Source organism: Echiichthys vipera (assembly GCF_963691815.1).
Source record: "Echiichthys vipera genome assembly, chromosome: 23".
In the NCBI taxonomy this organism is placed as follows: domain Eukaryota; kingdom Metazoa; phylum Chordata; class Actinopteri; order Perciformes; family Trachinidae; genus Echiichthys; species Echiichthys vipera.
The window spans coordinates 2,143,812-2,166,678 of NC_139848.1; the positions used below are offsets into that span (position 1 = coordinate 2,143,812).

Here is a 22,867-nt window from a genome sequence, read left to right on the forward strand (position 1 = left end):
CCAACTTAAACAGGCTAGATGCACCGTCAGTGGACCTTTTAATGCCCTGCAGTACGTCAAAGATCAAATTTACATTATATTTGTGTTTCCATTCCAACGGCAATAAATGACGCGCTCTATTTCCAGCTTTTGAGCACAGAAACAGCAGCTGGTAATGAGAACTGTGGTCTAAAACAGGTATCGTATATGTAACAAATACTCACTCACTCACTCGTCTTCAGCCTCTTATCCGGAGTCGGGTCCAGCAGGGGACCCCAAACTTCCCTTTCCCGGGCCACATTAACCAGCTCTAACTAGGGGATCCCGGGGCGTTCCCAGGCCAGTGTGGAGATAGTATAACTAATTACTTTTGTTGGTAGGTAAAGGGAAAAGTAATTCAGTACTCTTCAGAAAAGTCAATTTCAGACACTTCTGAAGGGACTTTTGATGAACTTTCATGCAGCCGTATTTTGGGATATGCCTTTCCCTACGGCTCTTTTCATTAACTTACCGAGTGGCCCAGGGGCTGCTTCCATAATTTCCCCAATCCACTGATATGATGAGCCACAAATGTCCAAATTAAAAACTTAAAACGAATCCAGCAAAGTTAGTGCATATTTTGTATTCTGTATTTCCACTGGCCTTGTTAATGATTTGTTTTTTTTGTTCTAAATGCAAAGGAAAATAGAGTCATTGTAGCAACCTGCTAGAGGAGATCAAGATGCATTTTCTGACTAATGAGCATAATATTTCACATCTGTCTGAAACAAAACATCTGTGGATTTGTATGTTGCTGTGTGTGTGTGTGTGTGTGTGTGTGTGCGTGCGACTGGACTTTAATGGTTTTGGGATATACATAGAGCGAGGTCCATCACGTCTACTGCAGCCTGAGGAATAAGAGGCTTAAGGAAGGAGACATTAATCGCAAAGCAGTTGGTGAGCGAAAAGCAGCGATACAGAGAAGGTGTGCGGGAGAAAGGGAAGATAATAGGCAGCTGTGGGTTGTGCCTGAGTTTGTACACGTGGCCTGATGCTGTATGTCGGCATGATTGGTTATGGTCGGCTGAGTAAAACCAGCGCTCTCCTCTTCCCTCCTCTCCTCTCCGCCATGGAAACAGGCTTGTTATGCAGCCAGACAGATATATAGGACTGGGGACTCAGTGAGCCACTCTGGCAAACATACAGCTATGCTTCAACGGACCACTGGCAAAGTTTGCAGCAACTAATCCGCGAGAGCTTTCTTTACTATGCAGATATCAAACATCCTGATACTGTAACATCAAGCAGCGGCACTGTCCTTCTACTCGCAGCATGCTACCTCCACCAGAGGAGATTAATGGGAAAAGAGTTCTGAAATATTGTTGCTGGGAAATATAATTTACTCCTCACTTCCCCTAAATACTGTTGCTCCGATCTAGTTTCCTCGCAGGCTGGTTGATTCATTGCTGATACTCCTCCTCTCTTTCTCTCAGATATTCATCAAAATGCAATGCACTCCGTTTCCCAGCATGCAGTTCTCCATGCAAAAGCTGGAACTGTTATTGTTTCACTTTGGAGGGTTATGTAAAAATTAAAAACTGGCATAAAATAGAATGAATGAATGACAAAAGTGAATGATTGATGTAAATGACGGCTCGTTCAGTCAGATTCGCAGCTGAGTGGTTGTTTAAAATTAAGAGCTGAACAGTAGAAGCAACAAGAAGGAAAATCTCATATATCTGTAAGTGCTGCACTGTACTTGGCATGTAATCCACGCATTAAGCCACATATTGACCTTTGCTGTAAGGCAGTGACCTCTTGTTTCATTGCAACTATTCTTTTACCTGCTTCACAGTCTCCATCTTTGTAGCTGTGGCCGCTGCCAGCTTCACTGTGTGCATATTGAGTTTATCCAATTGATAACGCAGTGGGTTGTTTTTTTTAATGCAGGGTAGGCTAACTGCTACTGAATTAACTACCCAGATCTTTTTGACTACAGTTTAATCAGAGATGCACATTATTCATTCATTCATCCTCAACCGCTTATCCCGGGGTCGGGGTCGCGGGGGGGCTGGAGCCGATCCCAGCTGACATCGGGCGTGAGGCGGGGTCCACCCTGGACAGGACGCCAGTCTATCACAGGACACATAGAGACGCACAGAGGCAGACAACCATTCACACCTAAGGGCAATTTTTAGAGTCATCAATTAACCGAACACGTGCACGTCTTTGGACTGTGGGAGGAAACTGGAGAACCTGGAGAAAACCCACGCAGACACGGGGAGAACATGCTAACTCCACACAGAAAGGCGGAGGCCGGGATGCGAACCTGTAACCTTCTCGCTGTGAGGCGACAGTGCTAACCACTACATCACCGTGTAGAGATGCACATTAATTTGATTGATTTATTTTAACGATAAATGTAATATGTACTTGTTTATTTAACAGTTCCATGTAGTTTTGTTTCCTGTTGGATGACCACGTAGCCACAGGTAGAGAGAAAAAATAGACGAGCCGCCGAAAAACAGAGTCGAGCCTCTGTGGTCCATGTAGCAGCGCCAAGTGTCCGTTTCACAGAGTTAATAGAAATGATCATATGATATATTGGTGGGATATCATATGAACCCTTAATAAGAATATGTTTCACGCAGTTTCATACTCAATTAACACGTTCAGAGGAGGTTTTATGGCACCTGGGTGTTGCTTAACAACCCCTCTGGTCTATGTTTTCCTGAGTTCTAAGGGAAGAAAGTGACATATGATACGGGGCAGATCTGTGACTTTGTAGATATAAATAAGTATAGTGCAGTGCTATCATAAACAATACAAATAATGACAAAAATTAGACCCATCTTTTAATAAAAAGTGGAACTTTCCTTTGCCACTGCTCACCAGAGAGACTTTAAAGGCTGCTGACTGTTTAGTGTTTTTGAAGCTAATTTCTCACTGAAATCATTTCCCTAACGCCTTGAAATGCATGAGACACACAGGTTGGGGTGAACACACAACATATTAATTAGTATTTTATCTGCTTCTTTCTTTTGCTCTTGCTCTCTCCGCTCTTTCGCTTCTTGTCTTTGTCTCACTGTCTCTACGGTTGAAGGGAAGAGTTCCCTTCAACTCCTCCACAAAATCACAGGCAATTAAAGCAGAGCCATTTTTTTTCTTCTTTTTTTTACCCAAGGGTCTTTCTGCTCAGTGTGCCTAATACATTTACACACATGCACACAGACAGACACACACACAGCTGCCCGCACACATACAAAAATAAAGAAATGGAATACACATACACCCCTATATGCTCTTACAAATGCACACTCTCTGTGGTGCATTGTGTCTGTCCACAGCTTTAATGGGGCTTTTTATGGAGTACAGAATTGCTGAATGGCACCAGTCTTTTCTGGCCAGCTTGTTGTAAATGTCCTGTTCTATGTAACTGCGTGTAGTTTTGCTGTTGTATGTAAATCAGGCCTCTCGTGAGAGGGACTCCATGAGATTACCTTTATAAATAAAGGTTAAATTAAAATAATTAGACACATTCTCCCCTCTGTCATTGAAATAACAGCTTTAACCTGCTGCTAAATGCAGAGGTAATTTAGCCCGCTTTAGCCCGCTTTAGTCTGCTTTCCATTTAATGAAATACTCTCACCAGCTCAGTCAGCATCTCCTCCACTATTGAACTTAGTGGTCTCTATTTTATTTTATTTTAGTAATGATTTGGCGTTTGGTGCTGGTGAGTTTTACAGAATGAAAGCGGTGTGATGCAACTCAAAGTGTACTGTATGTAAACTTTAGTCATGACAGTAAATCGCACACTTCATGCTGTTCTTTTTGCAAAACTGAACAGTAATTTCAGGCAATATTATGGCATTTTTAAAGTCATTTTCACCATCTGAGTCTAATTTCCCCTCTTTCCTCTTTGAGCTCTGTTTGGATGTTCAACAACTTCTGCAAGAAAGAATCCGTCTTTTCAGGTGCTTTTCCACTGTGTTCACCGGCTAGTCGCTAACTTTGTCTGTGGGCCACTTGGGAATGGCCTAATAGTCTAGAAACAGCTGCCTGTTGCCACTGGAAATAATGCTGCGGTGAAAAATCCCTGCAGAGTGGATCAGCAGAGGTCTGCTGATGAAATGAAAACAATGCGTTTTGTATCATCCAGCAAATCTCGGCAGACCTCCGATGCTCGGAGCTCTGTGTGCTGCTGCACAGAGAATAAAAACGCAGCTCCCTTGCAGTTGATGGCAGTCGGCTCGCCTCCAGTTTGGAGAAGGAGGCAAGTCAGAATCTGAACTGTCCCTTTAAAAGTCACACAAAAACAAACAAACTAACCAACTGAGGCAGTGGTAGACCAGCAACTTCTGTGTTCTGCGATGTAAAAGGACTGTTTTTGTCAATGAAGTCTGGTAGTTTTGACAAGGGCATAGAGCAGCAGACAACACAACTTAAACAGGGCTGTTTGATGGCAAGGTAAAGCAAAGTGAAAATATTCTACATGCAGCATGCACTTAAACTGATATGGATGTTTGGAGAAAGCCTTTTTAAGGTGGCTGAAATACATTGAGCCTCTGCTCCGTCCACAGCAGGACATTGATTAGCTTTAGCGCCTGTCCTCCCGTCGGCTTCTCCAAACCAGTGACGTGTCGACTGTGACCTGCTGTAGGTAACACACAGACTGTGGATTAGTATCTCATACAAATCCACTTCAAAAATCCAAACTATCCTTTTAAACCACACATTGATCACAATCAGCCACAGGATTTGGACCAGTGACGTTCATGTCTGCCTCTTGTAGTTGAGATCCCATACCTGGTGCTGGAATTGTTTAACTCTCATCATTGTTAGGCACGCTGGCAAGTCATATGTGGTATCGACCGTCTCAAACACATTACAAATGGCAATCGATGGTTTTGTCTGTTGTCTTATTTTCCGCTTCTCAGAGGAGCTAATAATTGGAGCTGATAATTGCTACGAGGTTCATAACATATTGACCCACGCTCTGTAATAAGCAGGTGAAAACATTCCACTTCTGAAAATGGATATAATTAGCATGTCTCATATTGTCCCACCCAGGCAAGACAGTGTTGAATAAACAAATCCCCCTGTGTCACTTCCAATCCAGTCAGTATTCTCATTAAAATGCCAACGTACTGTATATTCGCTGTGGGGACTGTCAAAAATGCCAACTGAACACTTTTATTTTACAGGTTGAACTTAGTTATATGATTTACAACAATGACTCTGAGCCCAGCTTTTTTATTTATTTACTTTTTGCCTGCCGGGTTCTGTGAGGAACTTATTACGTGATCAATCAGATACAATACAGCAGGAACGGACCGGGATCAATTAATAATTGAAAACCGTTAAGTGACTCGAAGCAGTGATAGGATTTCGCCTTAAGTCAGAGGCAGGAAGTGTGGAAGGGCACCGGGTTAAATAGACATGATTAATCAACCCCAGAGCAGTATTTGCATTTGAACCACTACGTGTGTGTGTGTGTGTGTGTGTGTGTGTGTGTGTGTGTGTGTGTGTGTGTGTGTGTGTGTGTGTGTGTGTGTGTGTGTGTGTGTGTGTGTGTGTGTGTGTGTGTGTGTGTGTGTGTGTGTGTGTGTGTGTGTGTGTGTGTGTGTGTGTGTGTGTGTGTATCTCAGTTCCATACTAATACAAGTAGTATGTAGTGAGCAGGATTTGAGTTTATACTGCTTACGTTAGTAAATTTGTGACAAAATGCAAATAGGATTTCTGAGTATGCTGTTAATGGACATTACTCTCCCACTATGCAAGGCATGTCAAACAGCCAGCTAAGTGCAAGTAGTGGTGAAACTGCACCAACAAACATTTAAAGGTCCCATATTATAATAATAATGAGATTTTCATCCTGAGGTGCTTCATAAAATTACCAAAACTCAATCCACAGAGAAATAAAACAATAAATAAAAAAAGAACAGCTTCAGTCATTCTGCAATGATGATGCAGAAACACCGAGAGTGCAGATGCGGAAGACCCGGAAACTCTGACCAATCAGAGCAGACTGGTCTTTTTCAGGAGGGGGTCTTAAAGAGACAGGCGCTAAAACGGAGCGTTTCAGACAGAGGGTGAATACAATGTGTTTTCTGAACATTAAAGCATGCAAACATGTTCCAGTAGAAACCTACATATACCACACATACATATAAATGAGCATAACATGGGACATTAACTTTATCTCAATTGGCATTGGTATTCTAAAGTCATGTTGATGCAGAGGCCTATCATGTATAATTTCCTGTAAATACTTGCTGTTGTGTACAGTTTTGATCGAAGGGCACATTTGCATTTAAGTGTGAGTGGCTATTTATTTGTTGATCTCTGCTAATGGCTGTTCAGTGCCATAATAGTCGAGTTACACACCATAAATGAACAAATACATTGATAAGTCAGCTCCTTAACACCATCATAGCCTCCTCAGGCGAAGGTGGCGGTGCCCCTCCACTGCCACCCATAGGCAGCCTCGGCCCATTACAGATGTCTCCCAGTGATAACAGCTTCAGTGTGATGCTGCTGCTGCTGTTGGCTGCAGCCACCTTCCCCCTGAGAAGCTGCAGATAATAAATCCATCATTTCCTCAGTTATTGACAGGCGCCCTGAGCTGCAATGCAAGTTTTCAGGGTTGTAGATGGAATTAACATCCATTAGAGTATTATACAGCATGTGTGTGACAATATGTGTGGTTAGAGTTTGATTCTAACTAGACGTGCAGCTCTAAGGGCAAAGACTGAGGAGCACAGATATGACAGGCTCATCAAGTAGCTCCCTTCACTCGAGACTACTGCAGCGTGGAGAGGCTCTGGCCTCAAAATGACCCTCTTTCTGCTGAGTTGCCAATCATTACTTATACCATTAGACATCTAGACATGTTCTCAGCTCCAGCTTGCCGTGCTGCCATTCAAACACTCCCTTTCTTTGTCTGATTCTCTTCTCCGCCACAACCCTTCTCCTGCACTTCTACTTCCTTTTTACAGATTCATGTCAGGCGAGATCGAGCCACACTCTCATTCAGCTAACTACCTTTCGATTCAGCCTTACAAAACTTCCACCGGAGCCCCTATTGTGTTGCGTTATAGTAGTGCTTACAATAGACCAGCACAGACAAACGGTCTTTGATTGAAGCTTGACTGTGCACATTTTCTAGTACTGGTTGCAAGGTTTTTGCCCTTTTTAACCATTTCATTAAGGCAGATGTTTTTCAGCAACATCTCAGGTTAGCTTTTCTATCTGTACTTGAGTTTGTAGGCTCTCAGTTTTTTATTTATTTATATCGAGCATGCAAAGGAGCCTGACAAAATGCAGGAAAATACAAACAGTTATTTACTGATCCCTGCTATTTCTCAGCCATCCCACTTTTGTTCAGTGCGTTGAGGAGAGTGATAACAGCAAACACCATTACCTCAGGCTGAAAGGATCCTGCTCATTGTGAAACTGACTGACAAGGTTGTCACAAACAGCCATGTGCTTAATAGAAGGTATCAAGCAAGTCTGTCCCTTTGTAAGGTGAAATAGCTCCGCTTTTCTGCACAACGGGAACTTGCAGTTAAAGTTCATATCAGCGGGAACAATGTGTCTCATGGTAGCTGTGGTGTTTATATAGAAGGACATGTACGTGTAAGCCGCTGCTTTTTGTGTAAAGTACAAAAGGAAATGCTCCTCAGATAATATGAAATCTGGCAAAAGAACATAACGTCTCTTTACAATCATTTGCATATTCTTACGAATGTAACAACTCATCCGTTTTCCTCTTTTTCCTTCTTTCTGTCTATTGCAGCCGCCCTGCAGGTGTCCATATCCTTGAACAAAGTGGAGTTAAGTGTCGGAGAGTCCAAGTTCTTCATCTGCACAGGTAAAAATAACAAACACACTCATTTTGTTTTTGTTTGGAGGCAGGTCAGTAGATGCAGCAGGGGGCTTTACATCACCCCTTGTGAAGTCTGTTTGTTGTCTGTGTGACAGCGAACACAACACAATCCATGCTGTCCATATGGTGTGTGACTCTTTGACCCACATGATCCACACAGGGATGCCCCTCTCTTGCCTCCGAGAACGGTATATCAAAGCTCTTCCACAGCAGAGAACCCTGACACCGGTGCCAGTGGCTCGGTAGGGTGGCAACACACTCTGGCAGGCCTGGCCCTGCCTCCTGCTGGCTGCCTCTTCTCTCCTGCCAACCCACTCAGCGTGGAGCTAACAGCCAAGGGAGTAGACTCCAACTAGGAGGAGCATCGGGGGGTGTGGAGGTCTAATGTGTGCTGCGAAGGACAGAACGGAGGGGTAGGAAAGTAAAGGTGAACGGAATCAAACTGGCAGGAATTGAAAGGCTAAGGCGAAAGCTTTTATTGTGAAAGAGCTTAAATAACATAACTGGATTGAATGGGAAAGGCTTTAAAGCAAAAGAGTGTTGGAGGTGGGAGATAAATAGCCACCATCCACTGCAAAAGTGTGTGGGTGGAAGTGTCTCTGTCACTCAGTCGTTTGCCCTTTTCCAACATGGCCTCAGTCTGATTTCTTTTACTACATTCACATGCAGTCCTGCCAACTGGAGTGGGCTGGAAAATCATGGCAGAACGGTCGGAGGCAAAAAGGAAAAGCCCGGTGAAACCAAATCGAGCCTGCAAACAAATAAACAAAGAGCAGGCCCCTTAAAGGGGCTTTTTGGCTTTAAGATGGTGGGTCCAGTCGTATGAATCAGGCCAATATAGATCTGGATTGGTGTAAAGAAAAGGGGCAGAAAGGCAGATATACTGTATGTTGATTTACGGCTTCAGGCTGCTTGTGAGGAAAGGCAGAAAAGAGAGGAGAGCGTGTTGGTCTCAAGAAAAAGAAACCGGGTGAAATCAATTCACTTTATGATGCAAATGCTTTTTGTTTGCAAAAGAAATGACAGCAGAGCACAAATGATTGCACGACTCATTTCTCCCAAGAAAGCACAACTGTTTTGTCTTGAGAATCATTCAAACAGGCTGTTTCGGGTTAAAAAGTGGTCAAACCTACGTCCCTTTTTTCATGATTCATCCTCATCTGCGGGCGATACAGTGGTGTAGTGATTAGCACTGTCGCCTCTCAGCGAGAGGGTTCCTGGTTCGAATCCCGGCTGGGGCCCTTCTGTGTGGAGTTTGCATGTTCTCCCCGTGTCTGCGTGGGTTTTCTCCTGGTTCTCCGGTTTCCTCCCACAGTCCAGAGACGTGCAGGTGTTCGGTTCATTGATGACTCTAAATCACCCGTAGGTGTGAATGGTTGTCTGTCTCTGTTTGCCTCTATGTGCCCTTTGATAGACTGGCGTCCTGTCCAGGGTGTAAGCCCGCCTCACGCCTGATGTCAGCTGGGATCTGCTCCAGCCCCCCGCGACCCCGACAGGGACAAGCGGTTGAAGATGAATGAAGGAATGAATCCTTGTCTGCTTCTAAATCGTTGTGCTTTCATTTTGGCTGAAAAGCGCTTTTCTTTTTTCTTTTATAGGGCTTTTAAACTAAGTTTCCATCTGTACCCTTATACATCCATGATTTTCCACAGTAAAATCAAAGATTAAGTTACAACAAACAACACATTAAAAGTTTAATGCTCCGCTAATGTGATTGATTCATTTGATTAGATTTGATTGAGAGCGGATCCTCTTTTATGAAATATGGACAAAGTCTCCATGACATCACCCATAGCTTTCTTAAGTGCCATTGTGAAGCCCAGTGTGGGCAGCTCTGGCTGTCGCCATCTTGGCAGTGCCTGTGTCCTGGCTATTTAAAAAATGGGTGCAGCGTGGGTGGAGCTGTGGTGGGCTGAATGAAGCCTGGTTGCTGAAACATGGCGTGGTTGCGGCACCCACCTGTCACTCAAAGCTACACACCCTTAATTATGCAGAACTTTAAGCCTCAGTAAAATTGAAACGAGCGAGTATATAAAAAGTCACCCCTGTAGACACAGGAAGCTGATTGAGAAATTGTGTTTTCCTAAAGCTCTAAGTGATTACTTTTTTTATAGCATGACAGGATTTAACAGAGCCTTTTTTTCCCAAGACCATTTAAAAATACTGAAACGACTCGATTCGATGGCATATTTGCAGGTAATTACACTGCTGCGAAAGGGGGGAAGGGTCCGACATAAAAACAGTCTGCCAAAATACACATGAAAGAATTTTTTGCCGGTCGGAAGTGAGAAAAGATGATGTCACTTACCTCCGTGTGCCAATCACATTGAAGCGACACTCGGTGCTGGATCGAGTTGTGGTGCTGTGTCAATCAAACCGGATCAAACACTCACATGTCCTTATGGTTTTTATCAGATTTAGTGTTTGGTCGTTAAGCTCTCAATAGATAATAACTGAGCTTTAACCATGGGTGTTTCTTATGTGGTCATGAATATTTAATGTTTTAGTGACATTCTGAGCACAAATGATCACTATCAAGTTAATCTCGCATGTAAATGTGATGTAGCTTTAACGGTCAAATCTTTCATTTCAAAATGTGAGGCGGATAATTATGTTTTCTCCATATTGCTGCTGAAACATGAACATTTACAATTCTTGCCGTAGACTAAATCTCCCATCCAGACTGAAGAGTGTACAAACATTAAAGAGGAATAAATATGAAACGAATAACCTCTAAAAGTTCTTAGTATTCATAAAAAATCTGTTTTTATGATTCCGAGTGAGGGGAATCTATTCATTGCTTTTAGAGGGAAATGTGAGAGACGGTATAAGCTTTTATTCATCACCTCGCTGTATTGAATGTGTTGTTTTTTTTACCGCCTTTACAGCAAAGAGCTCTTAGAAGATGTTCTGCAGCAACAAATTTGAATTGAGGCCGCGGCACGGTTTGGAGAAAGGAAAGCTGAACATATAGGAGGTCAGGAAAAACACAGGAAAACCGAGCTGCTGCGCGGTGGGGAGGGAGCGGGAGGCTGGAGAGAGTGTCTTTAGAAAGTCGTCGGCCCTAAGTGGTCTGCGAAAGAAAGAGAGAGAGAAAAGGTGCCTTTGTGCTTGTGTCACCTTACACCTCGAGTAAATTTGTTGTCGGCTTATTTGTTTCTCTCATTGCTGCGGGTAAGGTCGGCGGCATCTCTATAGTGAATGCTTGCAATGAGAGATATGTGTTTCTGCAACAATGCACCTTTCCACAACATCATTATGCCGAACAATATAAGATTATTTTGCAGAGGTGTGTTTTCTGCATGTTCTCTGCTTTCAAAAATCCAAACCTGGTCATAAAGTACTAATAAATAATACCAATTACATCATGAAACCGCACTCAGATGCAAGAAACTACAGTGTCCTACGGTGTACCGCAACACAGCAGACAAACATCGTTCAATGGATTCTTGTTACAAGTGAGTAAATGGTGATAAATCTGGAGATGCTGAGCAAATTAAATCGCAATAAACTGCATGCAGTAATTGGAAATTTAATTAGTGTATATTTGTGAAATTGCATTTTCTTCAAATCTTAAATAAATACTCTTTTGTACATATTCATGGACAATCATAGAAAAAGGACTTTCCCTTACCTTAAGCACTCAATTTGCTCAATGAGACCATGTTTTGTTGGGAAACACACACACCACAGAGAGATGAGGTCTCCTCTCAGGGTTAAATTAAGCTGAGCTCACGGCGTGGCAAATAAGGAGGTGGATAAACTGGTGTTTAGGTGTGTGTTTAACCTCCCCTAAGACTGGGTTGGCAGAGAGCCAGAGCAAGTGTTGGCTGCGAAATAAAACCAAGGCGGCCTCAAAGGCAGCCTCACTGGTCAAATGAGATCCAACAGCTATTATGTCCCCATGTCGTTTTCTTCAGATGCATCCAACGCCGCTTGTCCCCGTGCACTCACGTTCACCCGTTGGCCAGACATTACAGAGAAGACAGAGATAAACATATAACGGATCCTTTTGACACCATGTCAGCTACGCACATGTACATGCTGACCAGTGTGATTCCTTCTCTGCTCAGTTCTTGTTTCAGCCTCGCTATCCTCAGAGACCTGAATCAATTACTACCACGGCTCCAGTGCCAGCCACCGTGGGGACGTGGGAGTGTTTCAGCTTGTGCTCAGCTAATTCTGGCGCCAAGGGGCACGTCTAGTCAATAATCTGCCTTGTGCAGGAGGCTTAGATCGCTTCAATATATCAGCTGCTTTATATTCTTCCCTCGCTGCTAAGGAGGATCATAAACATCTGAAACACCTTCCAGATGTAAAGCTTTGTTTCTCGCTTCTTTTAAAAGTCTTACCTCCACGTGAAGCTCAAAGTCAAGCTGAAAAAGAGCTGTTGCTTTAATCAGCAGTCCACGGAAGCCGATGATCTATATGCGACACTTTGCTGTAGCACCTGTAAAATCATCATTGACTTCCTGCTCTACCTTCAGAGGAGTCCGTCATTTATCGTTCTCCCTAGCCAAGAATCAGCTTATGCAGATTCTAAGAGCAGTTTGACAGAACATTCCCCATCTATTCACACAGTTGTAAGGACACACACAGGGAGGCAGGATTGAGCATGAAAAGCAGGCCAGCATGCGACACACTCATGTCGTCTTGGATCATCTGTGAAGCAAATGGCCTGTCACCACGCTAGCTATATCAACTTTAAACATATTTAGCTGTCTCTGCTGTCAACAGACTGTAAAATGGAGAGAGGTGATAAGGCTGTAATGCTAACAGGTATAAAGAGACGCCGCTATCGACGTTAGACACGTATCTGGTCTCCACAAGTGCCTGCATGCACCACGAGGCTCCAGTGGGAAGTCACGTGTGAAGGAAAGCGGAGCGATGTGGCTCGCACTGTGATATGGTTTCAGCAAGGCTCGTGTTTGATTGCCTCATCAGATCTGTTGGCCTGGGAACTAATGAGCAGCAGACACACGTGCCAAGGATGTGATGGTCGTTGGAAACATTACGATGATGATCAGTGTTAACATGCTGGGGTGTAAGTGAAAGCCTGCGTGTTTTTCTATGATGCTAAATGCAAGCATCAAGGGGCAAATCAGCTAATTTATCACCATTATGTACTGGTGCATCAAAAGACAGATTACTATTGATGTTAGGAGCAATTTACACAACCGTACATGCTGAGCAAATATAAAAAATGTCCAGCCAAAATCCTGCCACACACCAAAGCCATCTTCTCAGAGTTACACCTGGGAGCTCTTGAAATGAACCATCACAACCCTCTGCTGTTGGCTGCTGAGCAGCTGGAGGTTAAAACCTTTGCTCAAGGGCATCCTGCCGACAGTTACTGAGAGCATTCAAAGTGCCTGCTTGTTGCTATCTCTCGCTCTGTCTCTCTCTCTGTTGTTATCTCTTGTTTCTCCCATTTTCCTAAACACAACACGTTTGCCACTTGTATTTTCTTCTCTGTGTTTGCTTAATCCAGCAAGCTGTCTCTAAAGGACTGGACGGGCCTCTGTCCGTCTACTCTCTTGTTCAAGGCCTTGGTTGATTGATGGGCTGAATAATGGCCCTCCACACTGACACTTTTATTTGCAGAATTTACAGGCAAAGGGCACCTGCTGCTTGCAGATGGCCATATCATCTCCTACAGTAGCCTGCAGATGAGTTCAGATTTCACAGGCAACACACAGACGCCATTTTAATCAGGGTTGAAGTCAGCTTTGGATCAGGCGTGCCATTTGTATCTGTGTTTGTATACTGTATGTGCATTTCCTTGGAAATGAGAATGGCATCTAAAGCCTACATATGTCGGTATTTGGTTACAGACTTATAAACTATGTAAATCCAGGATTATGACATAATCATAGAATTTCAAGCCGTCTGTTCACTCGACATGTTCCAACAACACATTGGATGGTGGAAGCGAGTAGCAATGCTATAGTATTGGCATGTAATATCTTTGTAGAACTGGATGTCTACAAAACATACCCCATACATTACTTATTTATGAATACAATCATCATCAAATCAATCAAATTATTTGGAAGCTGTTCCACAATATTAGCCTGATTGAATCAGTTGGACTTGAATAAATCAGTCAGATGGATAACTAGGTGATTTGTTTATTTCTTTCTCTCAGTGTTTGAGCTGTTTGATAAAGACACAAATACCAAAGTAACATTAAAACTAGACATGCAAGGTCCAGTCACCCAGAGAGTCTGCCCCACAGTGATCGTGAGGCCAAGAGCATCACAGATTAAAGGAAAACCACTGGGAATCACAGGGAAACATATCAAACTGCTCTGCTTTCTTTCTGCAGGCTGTGCATATTTGCATTGAGCTGCGAAGTTAATGTCACTCGGGGCAATTCAATATTTCAACAAATAATCTTGGGCCTGAATGTGGCAGGTTCAACTCATTGGACCAGTATGGTGGTATGAATAGAATAGAACAGAATAGATCCCAGGTGTGAGTGGGAGAAATCATGGAAACGTCATGTGCTCATCATAATCACTTTATTTTCTCTCTCTTCCTCTGACCTTCCTCCTAGCTATTGGCGAGCCAGTGAGGCTGGAGTGGTACAACCCCCAGGGCGAGCGCATCCTGCCCTCCAAGCGGATGGCGCTCCACACGGAGACGTCGCGATCCAGGCTCATCATTTACAACGCCATCATCGAGGACGCGGGAATCTACCGCTGCCAGGCAACCGACGCCAGCGGTCACACAGAGGAGGCCTCGGTCGTCCTGGAGATCTACCGTAAGCTTTCCCTCCCGAGGAGATTTAGACACAAACACTTGGAGAGAATAAACCTTTCACTTTAGTGTTTGATCACAGGGTTAGCCATCCTATTTATTTTCCCAACCTCACCAAAACAACAAGCTGTTTCAAATGTTAGCTCTGTCTGTGTGCTTGTGCAGTTTAGGTCCATGTGTACCTCTGACTTTGAGTGTGAGCTCCTGTGATTAAAGTATAATGGCAGCTAGTAATGCCATGGGACTCGGATCCTGCCAGGCATAATGAGGGATATGGCACTGAGGCTAACCTGCTTGCTGACCCATCACTATTTCCTGGGAAAAACTTAATGTTACAAGGCGGGGGTTGGCTCAGTGGTTACACAGTCCGTCCCATCGCAGGTTCCTTCCTGAAGGTGGGCAGTGAATTAAAAGCCATTTGTCCTGTTAGTGTCCTTTAGCAAGACATCCACCTGTCGGCTCATTCCCGTGACTTGTTGAAGGTGAGGATAAGAAAAACCATGCCGGACCAGAATTGTAGCCACCACCCTTTTTGTATATATATTTTGTGAATGTAGGACTGATTTAAAGGTCCTATATTTTTAAAAAGTGAGATTTCCATGTCAGATTTCTGGTATAACGTAATATAAATATTAGATATTGTGAAAGTAGGTTCAGAAACTGTGAGTTAATGAGCCATCAGGACTTTAATATGGTTATGATGTTACAACTATAAAATATATGGGTAGAAAGTGCCACTACTGTGCCATTACACTCCTTCCCTGGCTGCAGTGATAATGCAGAGACACAGATGTGGGAGACCTAGAAACCTTGAAAGATCAAGGTAGCCTATGCCAAAGTTAAAAAGCTAAAAGCTGGACAACATTTCGGTGAAATGTTTAGGATTATTAAATCATTTTGAGGGTCCTATTTAGATGACAAAAGCTTCTGTTCACAGGTAGCACAGTGACAGGAAATGGATTAACATCATAAGCACATAACATAAAAGGCACACAGGGAGATTACATAAGAACCAAGTGATTCTGAGATGTGAATAACCCAAATACCCACGACTTTGATCAGGAGTTTTCCCCAAGTTTAATTACAGAAAATGTCAGTGTAAAGGGATTTGATTCCAGGATACACACACACACGCACACACACGCACACACACGCACACGCACACACACGGAATAATATGTGCACACCTGCTGTACGGTTGCCTTTTTCATCCTCTCCCACTGAACCATTAGAGGAGACATCACAGCCTCAATCACACCTGCCACCACACAGCCCTTGCCTCATTCACCACATAACCAGCTCCCTAAAACCATTGTTTCCATGGTAACCGGGCGTCACTCTCTCTCTCTGGCCCCCTCAGTATAGATTGCATGAGCAGCATGCGGATGAAAACCTGCCTAAAGCTCCAGCCAGCCATTCTGCCAGCGCACAGCCGTAGCAGGCGAGGACTCCTCAGGCGGTGCACGGGGACCTGGGCACTACAACATGTTGTACACGGAATTTATGACCTGTGGGAGGGAAAGTGTTGACATCCTCGCAGTTGTTGCTGCCATCTCCTTGTTGGTCTGGTACAATCATGCTACATGGAGTGGCAGATCAGATTTGGATCCATAACAGGTGCCTGGGCCTGGGTTAACCTCATACAGATATCGTAAAAGCTGCTTGCTGGCTGTCCTCAGTCTTGTTCTGAGTTAGAACTCCACACAGAAGATGAAAATTGAATGAAAATCCCTGGAAGTTCACCGAAATTTCAAATTTGCATTGAATTAACTGTAGTGGTTTGGTGCCTTTACAGCCATTATTCATAATAACGAAAGCCTGCGCAATGCCAGAGCTGACTCCCTTCATTTCCTCTTAGATTATTAATGGTCAAAGCCATAACGCTAAAAATCCCCTTTTCCAAAACCGGCAAAATTGCCCTGTAAAGACAGACCTGCCTCCCAGTTGATAGAGGTCCAGGGATATTGGCTCGTCAACATTTCAGACACTTATCCTCGCAGTGATGTGTAGAAGAGAAACTCCAGAGTACTGAGTATATTCTCAGTTTCCCTGTGTCAAGTGTGCAGTAGAGTGTTTCTCTGGAGAGGATGCTTCCCTCACTGATTCTCATGTATAGCAGCACGTCTACAAAAGAGAAAGGAAATGGATACAAACACAAGGAACAAGTGACATCAGAAAACCTGACGGGGAGATGAAGGGAGTGAAAAAGCAACTGATTTTGGAAATAAAAAGAAGACAAGAGGGAAATTTATAGGAAACCAAACAGAGTGAAAAACATGCAGTGGCATCCTTGAACTTAATGAAGACACTGAGATGCCAGGCACGTTCGCAGGCGGAGGGTGCAGTTGGGGAGAGAAAGCTCATTTTAGGGAGCAGCCTGGCATAAATCACACAGCAAAATGCTAATGCTGAAGCCTTGCTAACGGAAGCGCCTGATAGGGGAGCTGTCATAGATTTATTCACACCTTCATAGTAGAGAACGCAGATGATGGCAGGTGGTAGCGGTGCTAGCAGCGCCAGCGCCGACGCACATCAAAGATGACTCACCGAACAAGAGCGGGGGTTCGAAGAAGGATCAGGTGCCGTTTGAGGAGAAGTGCTGGTCCAAGAACAGTGTCCCCATGAATGCAATTTGTCAAAACACCAAATGTTTGTCAAGAGATAGGACACAGCTTCAAACCGTCGCAGAGTGGAATCTATTATCGAAGTGTTCCTGAAACCAAGGAAGAGTGAATCAAAGGCCGCCTGTGTTCTTGCCTAATTCTGCAAACAGAGAGGCTGCAGAAAAGCTCTGCAGCTCATTGATTTTTTTGTCATGGTTGTGATTGGCAGCAAGTATAACGGCCACCCTTCTGTCTCGTGTGCTGTTTCATCAAAATCGCCTTATCTGTGTCCCAGAAAACAGTCAAAGCCGGATTAAGCTTTTGTTTCATTTGAGGTTTGTGAGTCCATCCATCCATCCATTTACAAGGCACACATTGTTTCCCATGTGCTGGTTTCCAAACACTTTACACCTGACAGCTGTGCTTGATAATGTGGTTTTTGGCAACTCTACCTGCATGATTCTGTGGAGGGCAAGTTTGGCGGGTCCATCATTTGGTTGGTCGGTCCGCTGCTTTGGTTCAAACGGAAATAGCTCAGAAACTATTGGATGGATCGCCAAGAAATTCCGTATGGATGCATTGTAGCAACTGTGGTGATCCCTTAACTTATAACTTGCAAGACAAATTAGATAAATATACTGTATAATATAATATTAAAAACTAAGGCATCAGCTGAACTAAGTATGCAGTACTAACACGCAAGGCTGCTTTGGTTCAGACGGAAATAGCTCAGAAACTATTGGATGGATCGCCAAGAAATTCCGTACAGACATGCATGGATGCAATGTAGCAACCTTTGGTGATCCCTTAACTTATAACTTGCAAGACAAATTAGATAAATATACTGTATAATGTAAAAAACTAAGGCATCAGCTGAACTAAATATTTGCATGCAGTACTAACACGCTAGGGTGCAGATCCAGGATGGTACGTAAGGGACACGCTTCCCTCACAGCAGTGGTTCCCTCACACCGCAACAATGCCTCCAGTAAAGAATATATATATATATATATATATATATATATATATATATATATATATATATATATATAAAAACATATAAATATGTATATATGTAAATAGTAACTAGCTACAAATACAGTTGCAAATTAAAACGAAAATAATAAGTGAAAGGCCAAATTCTAGTACGGGAATTACGTGATAATATTGCTGAAAAAAAGATTGCAATATTTTGAGAAAGAAGTCATAACATTAGGATTTGTGTCAAGTCGTGTTTCATACTGTCACCTGTGTTTTCCCTTACATAAATAAAAACATCTCCAACTTAATTCCAATGCATAAAAATGTACCTAAATGTGGGACATTAGGTGTTTGCATTTTCATTGGAGAAAACAATAATCCAGGGGAAGCAATGTGATTTCTTTTTCCTTGTGCATACTCTGTTCTTGTGCTTTTCAGGACAGCCATGCATGCTGCCAAATAAAGGCCAGCCTGCCACTTCCACCTGCATTATTAAAAAATAAATTAAAGCAATGGCTAACTGCCCAAAAAAGGTCAAACACTCAATATACTGGATGCAACACAGAGAGAAAATTGAAAAATAATTCATTTGAAAGCAACTTTTCCAAACCCCCAACCCTTGACGCAGTCTCAAGGCACTCATAGTTAACAGGACCGTTAAAGCACAGCAGTTTTTTTCATCTTATTTTACTTTTGATGTCAGACCTGCAATAAATTGCTCTGAATGCTGACAGAAGAAGAAAAAACACTGTCCCACCTCCATCTTGTTTGATCTCCCAGAGAGGCTGACGTTTCGGGATGTTCAGTCACCGCAGGAGTTCCGCCACGGCGAGACGGCGGAGGTGGTCTGCGATGTCATTAGCTCCCCGGTGCCCGTGGTGGTGTGGTACTACCAGGACAAAGAGATCACTGAGGAACACCACAGTAAGTTTTCATGACCTTCTTTCACAAATAATCATTTCCTTGACTTTGACTGCTGTCCCACCTTTTTTTTCTCTTTATGTAAAAGGTGATCGCTGGTTGAGTTAAGTTGACCCTGAAGTGCTTTAAAAAATTGATGAACTATGTTACACTTTAACTGTCAGACACCACCACATACTGTTATAATTCATTGTTTTTTACGAATGACTTTTGGGATACAATTATTTATTAAATAGTGCAACTGTCAAAGTCGATTTAAGGTACCCTGTGGAGGTTATATAGCTATGTTTTTCAGGGTTGTGTTAGTATTGTGTAAGAGGATAAACGTGAGACGAGCTCACCAAATAAGCCAGGCTCAGGTTCCACTAAGCAAGTTCAACGTTGTCCAGTTACTATGGAAACCTGGTGCAACCTGAAGCAGAGTTCCTGTAACTCTGATCCGGAAGATTTGACTTCACTCTCTGTCATATTATTTGACTTTATTAACCACCATCTGTCAAAAACTTGAATAAATAATAAATCACACCATGATAAATGATAAGATACAGACCTGCATATGTGTGAAATGATATGGTTTGTCATATCAAACGTCTAAATTGCCCCAATAGAACGATAGCGGTATGATCATATGTGTTGAGCGGCTGGCAGTGCATGCAGCTGTTGGCTGACACCTGTGAGGGAGAGGGCGTGGCACAGCAGAGGAGAGAGAGGTGATTATTGCTGACACCTGGAAGAGAGCAGACAGACGGGTTGCAGGGACTCAGAAGCGTGAGTGTTTGAGAGAATCCAAATTTAAATCCGTTTTTGATTCTATTACCAGGCAAAGCAAGCTTTTAGTGAGGCGACGGATCCGAGAGCTGCAGCAGACTGACGACAGGAAAAACACCAAGAGCGGGGTTTAATGATTGTTCCCTTTTTTACCTTCTTGGCTCCTGTGATGTTCGGGTGGCACTGATCGCTTTCCCTGAGAATCATATTATTGGATCTGCGCGTGGAATAAGTTACACTTAATTTGGAGAGAGCCCTTTTTAAAATCTCAACTTTCAACAGCGAAAAAATCCTTATCTCATTACCCTCTACTCGGAAACTTTAACCTCTCTCCGACTTCAAGAACCCGCAACCTCAGAAGTATCTTTACGTGTGACATTTATTTTATATTGTGGGTAACACAGAAGTTAGGCCTGAACACACCCCCCACACACACACACACCCGGAGTTATTAAGGATGAATTAATGATGAACTTGACGAGCTGTATGTCTGCCGGCCACTTGTGTTAACTGTCAGGCCTTTAATAGGCTACCAATGGCAGGAGATATGATAGACTGTCCTGCCGATGTTTTCTGTTGTGATAATGTACCACCAAAGGCAGTGAAGAAGAAAACAATGCAGGTTTCAAATTCTTCCAAAAACTGCCTTTGTAAATGTTTTATGAGAGAGGAAATGCATTTGTTTATTGGGCCTTAAGGATCCAAACAATGCGTTTCCATAACCGTGTTTGTTTACTCCACACGGTACCTTTAAAACAAAAGGCCTGTTCAGGAAAATGGATGGAAAGATGGAGTTTTGGGGGAACTACCTTTTTATTTTATTTTCTAATTAGTTGCTTTGAGAGACGACGGGGTCTTCCAGGAACACGGTATTATACACAATGATCTGAAAAAAGTCCAAGTAGTTTGTGTTATTTCACATTAGAGATTTCTGTATTTTTGTTTTTGTCTTTATCAGATAAGGAGGATTAGCTGATGAGTGTTTAACTCTAAATAAATAATACCCAAGGCTTTCTTCTCAAGGCTGTTTATTAAGTCATGAATATTTAGTGTTATCGAGAAAAAGTTAAGAAAGAGTGTGTGATATAATTAGCAGGGTAGTGTGAAATCACTGATCGTCATTGTTCCAATAGCAGATAATAAAAGTTGCAAATAAGCAGCGATCTCAAAAGGATTAGATTTTGAATGTAAACCTGCCAAATACACTTGATTATTGAGAGGGAAATAGCTCATGAGTCCCGATGTGCCCAATTCTCCCTCTCATCCAAAAGACTCGCTAATGTGCCAAGAAATACAGTTCTCTAAGAAATATTTCCTTTTGTGTGGTTACACAATAAGACAAGGATATCCAAATCTATAAATAGAAATCCCATCAGCCCCGGAGGAGGCGTATGACTTGGACAGAAACCGTGTTAACAAGGGACTGAGAGAGAGGATTATTGAGCGTTTGAATGGGGATGGTGGTGGTGACATTCGCAGATGATGCTCCCCTTGAGATGTAACGCAAACCAGCGCCCAAAGAGCTATTTCAAGCAAACGGGTGTATTAATAGTCAATCTGCGTTGTCAATCAAGAGCTGGCCCACAGCTGTTTTTAACACTCATCCCTCCCTTTTGCTGAAAAAGACAGATAGTGGCAAGAAAAAGGAACAAGTTGACTAGGATTCATCATTTCCCTCTTCCCCTCCGCCCCGATTTACAACCCTGGACACCACTTCTTCCCCATCCTCCATCTAGACAAAATGCACGCCTGAGCACTGATTAGAAAGAGTGACCCCTCGAATCTGTCACGTTTTTTAATTGAAATTCAAATCTTCAGTGCGGCGGCGATGATGAGCCACGAAGAAGATGGTTTCTCTTATTACTCTGCGTGGTTATAAATATCTTTTGCATGAGCGAAATGAGATAGAGGCCTCATCACTCGCGGCCACAATGGGAGAGAGTGGAGAGTATTCTGAACTGTAATTGCGCGAGTGTTTATCTATGAGGACTTTATCAGGTAAATGTGCTCAAGCGAAGATTGACAGTCTAAACTACTGAAGAGTGGAGATGGCAATTTCCCCGGCTGTTTTTTCCTAACTTTCTTATCTCGCTTCTCTCTCTCTCTATCATACACTGTTGTTCTTTTGTCGTTTCCTCTTCCCACGCTCTCTTTCTGTTTCTGTCTGTCCTTCTCTTCCTCGCCCGCGCCGTGAAGGCAGGTTCCAGGTGCTGGCAAACAACAACCTGCAGATCCACCAGGTGACCAAGGCCGACGAGGGCGTGTACCGCTGCGAGGCCAGCGTAGAGGCCCGCGGCGAGATCGACTTTGTTGACATCGCCATGGTGGTCAACGGTGAGTTTTGAGTCGTTACTGTACTTGAGGATTTGCAATGACAGTGTGCGTCAAAATCAGCATATGCAACCTTTCATGCTCTGACTCCAGGTGACCCCCCCCTCTCTCACTCTCTCTCTCTCTCTCTCTCTCTCTCTCTCTCTCTCTCTCTCTCTCGCTCTCTCTCTCTCTCTCAAGGGAAAGCACAGGTACAATTCCTTACATTTTTATTTAACAATGTTAATAATACAAGTTTATAAAAGGTTACATATCCCTTAGTTTTCTCCAAGCGGTGTGTGATCAAATACATCATCTGAACTGGCGTCCTTAATTTCCTGCTTCTTCCGACTCTGGACTCCTATGATTGTATCACTCTAACTGTTTTCCTGTTACACACACACACACACACACACACACTCAGTTTTCCACTTTTTTTCACGTTTAATATGAAATGAGATAGAATTATACTCAAACGAAACATTCAGAGACCCATTCAGACTATCCTTCGTTCATTCTGCAGAAATGACCCTACATTCCTACTCTCATATTATGCACATTACTTTAGCGGTGCAACATGATTGCAATGATTTGCCATAAGGACTATTTCCATAAGAGTCAAAGCATGTGAGAATTATAGCTGCTGGTTCGTTTGCTTGTAGCTAGAGAATGTGAT

At 43.1% G+C, this 22,867-nt stretch overlaps 1 protein-coding gene across 1 annotated transcript in view; it reads left to right on the top strand.

Annotated features, from left to right (window-relative positions):
* The window catches only part of ncam2 (neural cell adhesion molecule 2), a gene marked incomplete at its 3' end in the record, with an annotated part of 258,585 nt that overhangs the window by 169,291 nt on the left and 66,427 nt on the right, over positions 1-22,867 (top strand). Inside the window, exons 2-5 of the mRNA XM_083938175.1 lie at positions 7,757-7,831; positions 14,406-14,612; positions 18,973-19,116; positions 22,078-22,215. Of these exons, the coding sequence (XP_083794301.1) occupies positions 7,757-7,831; positions 14,406-14,612; positions 18,973-19,116; positions 22,078-22,215 (564 nt within the window). The remainder of the gene's footprint in view (positions 1-7,756; positions 7,832-14,405; positions 14,613-18,972; positions 19,117-22,077; positions 22,216-22,867) is intronic.